The sequence below is a fragment of the Vollenhovia emeryi genome, unplaced genomic scaffold (genome assembly GCF_000949405.1).
Source record: "Vollenhovia emeryi isolate VEMERY1.0 unplaced genomic scaffold, V.emery_V1.0 DF939183.1, whole genome shotgun sequence".
Classification (NCBI taxonomy): domain Eukaryota; kingdom Metazoa; phylum Arthropoda; class Insecta; order Hymenoptera; family Formicidae; genus Vollenhovia; species Vollenhovia emeryi.
Window position 1 is genome coordinate 303742 of NW_011967183.1, and position 6849 is coordinate 310590.

The 6849-nt window shown below is 51.0% G+C and overlaps 3 protein-coding genes and 1 long non-coding RNA gene across 6 annotated transcripts in view; 1 reads left to right on the forward strand and 3 right to left on the reverse strand.

Annotated features, from left to right (window-relative positions):
• The window catches only part of LOC105562775, a 12645-nt gene extending 12262 nt beyond the window's left edge, over positions 1-383 (reverse strand). Inside the window, exon 1 of the mRNA XM_012013837.1 lies at positions 60-383. The gene's annotated coding sequence lies outside the window, so the exon portion shown is untranslated. The remainder of the gene's footprint in view (positions 1-59) is intronic.
• Positions 384-779: 396 nt separating this feature from the next.
• Positions 780-5336, reverse strand: LOC105562776 (PAB-dependent poly(A)-specific ribonuclease subunit PAN3). 3 transcript variants are annotated; one of them, XM_012013838.1, is made up of 9 exons: positions 5023-5336; positions 3986-4247; positions 3651-3908; positions 3196-3571; positions 2994-3110; positions 2678-2917; positions 2244-2526; positions 1689-2043; positions 780-1613 (listed from the first exon to the last, which is right to left on the reverse strand). In XM_012013838.1, exons 2-9 carry the CDS (start codon positions 4064-4066, stop codon positions 1497-1499), a joined length of 1827 nt encoding a protein of 608 aa, XP_011869228.1. In that variant the 5' UTR covers positions 4067-4247; positions 5023-5336; the 3' UTR covers positions 780-1496. The 3 variants fall into 3 exon arrangements, with proteins under 3 accessions (XP_011869228.1, XP_011869229.1, XP_011869230.1); XM_012013839.1 differs by having other exon boundaries at positions 3986-4267; XM_012013840.1 differs by lacking the exon at positions 5023-5336 and adding an exon at positions 4444-4799.
• Positions 5337-6313: 977 nt separating this feature from the next.
• Positions 6314-6849, forward strand: part of LOC105562779 (DNA-directed RNA polymerases I, II, and III subunit RPABC5) — a 4794-nt gene continuing 4258 nt past the window's right edge. Inside the window, exon 1 of the mRNA XM_012013841.1 lies at positions 6314-6549. Coding sequence (XP_011869231.1) covers positions 6455-6549 — 95 coding nt within the window. The 5' untranslated portion in view covers positions 6314-6454. The remainder of the gene's footprint in view (positions 6550-6849) is intronic.
• Positions 6507-6849, reverse strand: part of LOC105562778 — a 4258-nt gene continuing 3915 nt past the window's right edge. Inside the window, exons 2-3 of the long non-coding RNA XR_001008997.1 lie at positions 6827-6847; positions 6507-6570 (exon numbers count right to left, since the gene is read on the reverse strand). This is a non-coding gene — a long non-coding RNA (uncharacterized LOC105562778). The remainder of the gene's footprint in view (positions 6571-6826; positions 6848-6849) is intronic.

Consider the following 6849-nt stretch of genomic DNA (forward strand, 5'->3'; position numbering starts at 1 on the left):
CCACCCTCAGCCTCTCGCTCTTTCATTCTCTTTCTTTTCCTCTCGCGCGAAAGACTCACCTGCCACAGGGATGCCAAGCAGAGGGTCAAGCTTGATCGCCTTCCAAACGTATTTCCAGTTGGTTCCCGTAATTACCCGCCTACGTGGCCGCGGACACGCTTGCAACGGGGAGGATGCTGCGGGTAGGAGATCCGCTCCGTAACGCGGCTGCGTGATGCACCGTGATGCAGCGCGTCGGATGAAGCACGGACCTCTCGATGCTCCGTACGCTCCTTCTAAGCGTTGCGATGCCTGGACACCGTTGACTGCTACTACTACGTGTTGCTGCCGACACTGGTACTGCCGCTGCCGCCGCCGACCGGAGTCATCCCCCTCCCCGAGTCAGTCCGGAGTCCGGCATCCCTCAGGCGCCATGCATATCCTCCCCGCTCCGTCCGCCGATCTTTCCCCTTCTTCGTCGCCGTCACCATGGTGATCATCCCTCCTAGAAGAGAGAAAGGCGGCTGGATAAATAGAAATAGAACTATGTGGAGGGAATCGTACAGGACGTTTCAAAATTAAAATCAGACCTTAATTACCGACGCCTCCATCGTTGAAAATTAAAACTTGAGCGCACTCACGTCGAGGGATATAAATGGCCGCCGAGCCTGCTCTCTCCCAGCCGTGCGGATCTCCAATTTAAAGGGAAAACACTGAGTTATACAAGTGACACTGCGATCGTAAAGGAACAGGAATCTAGAATTAGTCTCGTGACGAGGAAGAAATGACGACGACATTAGTTAGGATTGCTTTCAAAAATAAACATTTATTTCAAAATTAATGCTTACCATTAATGCTGTATCCTAAAAACTAAGGTCTCTATCCTAGACACCGAGCGTGTTTAGGTGTTGTCTTAAGATTCCTTACGAGTTTACTGCATTGTTAAGTTGTGTACAATTTTGTATAGTACCGTAATGGGCTTTACAGCGAATCCAAATCCTCGCTGATTCGCGAAATCACATGATACCTTTCCCACGCTTCAAACTTCCAAGAGATCAGAACTCCAAAGATCCCGGGATCGTTCGACACAGAAATTCTAAGAGTTCAGGCTGGATGCAAGAATCGTTAAACTCGCCACTTTGTAATCCATATTTGAGAATTATATATCCGATCATCATATCAACGAAAGAATTCCTATGCCTAAGGATCCCAAGATCCAAACTGGAAAATCCAAAAACCCAAAGATTTAAGGACCCTATAAATCCTTAAGACTTAAAGACCCGAAAATTTAACGTCTTACATCCTAAATGCAACGCATTTATAATGCGTTCGTATCTAATCGATTCGACGAGCAAAATCATGTATACAAAAACTGAGTTGCGCGTTATTTCTTATATCACCAAACTCAATTCAACAGTTCTCACTCTCCAGTATCTCCATAAAGAGTAAAATGATAGTACCGCTAAGTGATGATATCACATTTATGGTTCGGAGTATGCGCTATCGAGGACACATCCTTAAACAGCATCCTTTGTAGATTGTACCAGTTCGCCAAATGACGTTTCCAGACACTGCCGTAGCTCCGCATAACTTACCACTAAAACACTCTGCTCATCTCGAGACATGAGGCATATCTGTAACGACACGTTTTACCGTCATTTTTACGTGTGCATTTTATGTATGTTAAAAAGATTGTCAAGAGCTATCACCTTGTCCTGCGAGCCTGAATCGAGCTTATTCAAGCAAGCTACAACGTGCGCAAAGTCCAACCAGGGCCTTCCATCAGCTGTCACTTGATGGAACACGTAGTCCCTAAACAATTTGAGCATGTAACGATCGCCCGTCTCTGCCCATGTTGGTTCCATATTAAGCTCCGGCCTTTCGTTGATGGTCGCCAGCTTGACCAGTAATTTAAATAGCCGTCCGTTTTCCAATTCCTTGGCGAGTTCATTCTCTAGAACATCCAAACGTAACTGGGCGGCATCCAACTGCGTATAAAACCGCGCACCAATCATTGGCATGAGATCCGTGACACTCTTACGGGGTTGATTTGACAGCAAGTACCTAAAAATTCGCCATGCTCTTTAATTTGTCGCTAGACTAGATCGAGACACTTGGCAGTTTTGCACGCGTATCGTGATATTCGCAACAAACTGATGAGATAAGTACTAAAAATAAGTGCTGTTCTCGTGGATTGATAAATACCACGATTTTGAAATGAAGCTATCAAAACTACCAATTGGCAAGATAAATCCCAGACATACAGGATAAGATTTCGAAGGTCGGTGGAGTAGGAACGTGTGATCAGCTCGATGGAGGCTGACATATTGTCGCGGTGGACGGCGAGTAGACTCCGGCATGCCAGCGCTAAGACCAGCTTGCCGAGTGCCACTAAATCTTCCTGCTGATAATGTGGGATGAGGGTGAGTGGATTCGCGGTGTTCCCATCTAGAGTGACCACGTCTGGAATGGCGACGCAACTCAGACGGAGTCGTGTCCGCGATGTAAGTAGTACCTTGGTGGGATCTAAGCATCTGTACGCCAAACCTGTAAGACGCAGATCAAATTAACGTAGAATTAAATCAATCGAGGGGAAATTGAGGAAAATGCAAGTTCAGGGAGAACTTGGAGACGGGATTTATAGCGTATTACACCGATTCTTTGAGGAAGGCAGGATTATAATACAATGTGCGCTAACCAGCGGCATGAATAACACGAAATGCGGCAGTGAGTTGAATAATGTAGCTCCAAATAACACTTTCCGGTAGCATGCTACTGTGCTGCTGTCTTAGAATAGTGTTTTTGGTATGACTATAAGGCCGTGGCGCGTTGGGATCCGAGGAGAACGGGTCGGTGTAACCGTTCAGCTCCGTCGAGGCGAAATGTTTATTCAGCAATGTCTCCGAGGCAGGGTGATAATCGTATACAAAAACCATGGCTGGAAAGAAACAAGGTCGTTGAGATTGCGCACGTGTGGATAGCGCGCGAAACAAAAACGCGAGTGAAATACGGACAATGATCACCGAACGCCTTTGTGGTAAAGACTTCTCTCAACTGGACCAGATTTGTATGCGACAATCGCTTCCACATCTCGACCAGTACCGTGCACTTGGTGTTGGCGAGCCGAAAATCTGCAAGCATCGAGTTGGATGGAGATTAACTGCCCGACTGGTAACACTATATTACGCGGTAGCGTCCTCCTAAAAGTAAACTTACCATGAATACGACGTAAACAGTATCGCGTGCCAGTCTTGATACTGGTGGCCTTGTACGTGGAAGTTTGATATCCAAGGACCGTCGAGGCGGGCTTGTGGACTGGCTCTAAAGGACATAACTCGTGGTAATTGTCAACCTCGTTGGGCAAGTCGGGAAACCGCACTATATCGGGCTGTGCCAACGTCAACGCGTTCTTCTGCAGGATGTCCAGTCGCAAGCTGTCGCCGACGAAGAAGCTGGAGGCAGCCTGAGGGGGAGGTGTGGAGGGGGCGGACGAATTGTTAGACGAGGGTGGCTTCGTCGTCTTCACAGGCTGCAGATGCGAGGGTGTGCCCGGATAGACGTAGCCAATGTGCCCTGCTGCCATGGGTCCGATCTAGCATTAAAAATAGAGAGGCGAGCCTCGTCGTTATCTCGCCTTGCGCTCGAAACAGGCTAAGAGCAGATGTGCTTACGGCCTCGGTGCCATCCTCGGCTCCAACAGCGTCGCTGCCGGCGTTGCCGAAATAGAAGTATGTAGTGCCACCTACGTTCTCTTGCGAATGAGTGTAGGAGTTGTTAAAGAGATTCGGCGAGCTGCTGTTGCTGCCCGTAAGGACTCTCCCTGGCACGAACTCGGAACTGGCAGTTACCTTCTTCTGCGGCTCCAGAGAAAGACCGGACATGTGCTTGGTCACCGAGTTGGCGCTCACGCCTATGCCGCTCGGGCGATTCTGCGCGCGGTCAATTTGCATAGCATGATTATCGAAAGTAATCCCGTCGAGCCAGAAAGAAAGAGATTATGAGTTACCATGTAGGTAGCAAGCTTGGACTCCATCGGGACTCCGTTTGTTTGAGGAGTGTACGTGACGAACATCGACGTGGGGTCCATCGCTTCCTCAGCCACTGCATTTACCACTTTCGTACTTATCTCCTACCCTTGCCCTCTATATCGTCCTTAATTAAATTCACCACCCACTTGCCGCTCGCGCAAACTTTGACGAGCGTTCTACCTTGGGGCGTCTCTTTCTCCTCGCTTTGCGGATATAAATCGAGGTTCCGACCTCTCGAGCCTGCAACATATCCTCAAACACTATGAATAAAAACATTGGTAGAGTTGTACGGGTATAAATAAGTAAAGTTACTAGACGCGCGCGGACCGATCATTCGTCAGTTACGGAAACCCCTTTGTTAAGCCCCGCGCGTTTGTTTCACAGGACGGAAATCTTCCAGGATCGGAGGAGACTCGTCGGGCGCAAAACAATGTACCTTGACGGCGAATCAATCGGTACACAAGGAAAGTGTGCGACGGTTTATCGGCGGTTTCCTCCCGAAGGCGCGATAGCGCCAAGAGACGGACCGGAGCGGACCCTGCGGGCGAGACGCGAACGTCGCGAGATCGCCGATGCGACGGCTGGCATGGCGAGCGAAAATAGAGAAAGAGAAGGAGAGTCAGCAATGGCAGCTGATTTTGACAACAGGCTGATGGAAGGAGCGCGCGCGCGCGCGCGCGCTCGCTCGCGTGGACGCGACGCTCCGCTCGTCTCGAGCTCGGCGCGACACGCGACGTGCCCGAGGAACGTCCGGCGACGGCGGGCGCGAGCGTAACACATAACCCATCCGCGCTGTCACCGCTCGCCGCTCTCGCCGCTAGCCGCGTCGGCGTCGGCGTCAGCGTCGCGTCGCGTCGCGTCGCGCCGCCGTTTATTCGGCGACGCAAATATCCGGCGCGCGGAAATTCCGCTCGCCGCTGCCGCCGCCGCCGCGAGTCAAACGGACAGACAGATGGACGAACCGTCGCTCTCTTTCCCCCCTCGGCCGCAAAGCCCGATGACGCGCGATCCTTACAGCGAAGATCCGAGGAGCGTGGCCGAGCACCGTGTGTTCACAGCATGCCTCCATTCAGCGGACGATAAAGGAGAAAGCGCACAGTCCACTCCATTTGCTCCGGCTGGCCGTACGTACGTACGCGAGTGCGCGAGCGAGCGAGCGAGTGCGTGCGTACGTGCGTGCCTGGCTTGCTTGCGTACGTGCGTGTTTACGACGCGAGTTCTCCTCTCCCCATTCTCTTCTCCCCTTCCGCGGGCTTCCTCGCCTCTGCCCGTGTATACGTGTGTGCGCGCGTATCGCCGATTCGCCGCCGTTATCCAGATCGCAGTCTCCTTCCCCTGCCTGCCCCGGCCCCTGTGCCGCCGCCAACACCAACATCGCTCGCCCCCCTTTTCGCGAAAGCGTGCGCTCCCGCCAGCCATCGCGGCCCCTTCGATCGCAGCTGTTCCGTGACGCGCGGCCCGCGCTCGCCGCCGAACGAATCCCTACTTACGTACCGGCGAGACAGAGACAAGTAGACCTGGGCGAACCAAGCGTTTACGACTGACTACGTTTCCACCGAGGGTCAGAGTCGGGTCAGAATCGGGTTGGGGTGAGCGTTTTTGCGGTGGAAACACCTAACCCCAACCCGATTCTGACCCGGTTTGGTGTTTCCACCGCAAAAACGCTCACCCCCAACCGGATTCTGACTCGACTCTAACCCGACTCTGATCCTCGGTGGAAACGTAGTCACTGACTGGAACTGACGATAGCAATCCAGCAGGCAAAATAGCATCGTCTGCAGCGAGCTTAAAGCCCGTATCAGACTACGGATTGAGATTGGGATTAGATTGAAATTTGACCAATCGGAGTAAAGCCCGTATCAGACTACGGATTGGGATTGGGATTAGATTGAAATTTAACCAATCACAATAAAGTTTACTAATCTCAAGTGCAGTAACTTTTACTCTGATTGGTTAAATTTCAATCTAATCCCAATCCCAATCCGTAGTTTGATACGGGCTTTAGTCCCAGTCTACAATAGAAATTTAAATCCTATTTTAGTCCCAGTCTACAATAGAGATTTAAACCACTGATGCCAGCCGAGAACGTTTGCCCAGTTGGAGTGGGGATGATTCTTTCGGCCACGCGCGCGAGTGTTGCCATCTTGGTACCTCACGTCCGTAGCAGCAGACATTTCATTCCCCTCACCCTTTGTGGACCACCACCGCGACGCTGTGCACCGTCCAGGTATTCCTACGTCCGTGAGTCACACTACGTTCTTACTACGTCTATGGCTCACGGCGCTCACGCCTGCACCACACGCGGCACGCCACCGGTTTGACCGGTTGAGTTCAACTGCCAGTACTGCCACATGCTTGCCCGTTCTCTTCGCGTGCACACGAGGTTTGGATCGTCGTTGCAAAAAGAAAGTTAAAATAAATCGAGCTGTGAATCGAAAACCAGCGCGATGATCATTCCTGTGCGGTGCTTCACCTGCGGTAAGGTGATCGGCAACAAGTGGGAGGCGTATCTGGGACTCCTTCAAGCGGAGTATACCGAAGGGTGAGAATTTTGATTTCTAACCTAGAAACCGATGTATCTACCATGGATTCGGTGTTTGATTAAGATTAAGGCTGATGGCAGACAACTATCCGTAAGCGCTTAAGACTGACGTAGTCGTAGACTTAAGGTAAGGCTGATGGCAGACAACTATCCGTAAGCGCTTAAGACTGACGTAGCCGTAGACTTAAAGTCTCTCGTAAGGAAACACGTGTTCCACGGCTTACGTTTTTCTCTGCTTTACCTTAAGTCTACAACTACGTCAGTCTTAAGCGCTTACGGATAGTTGTCTGCCATCAGCCT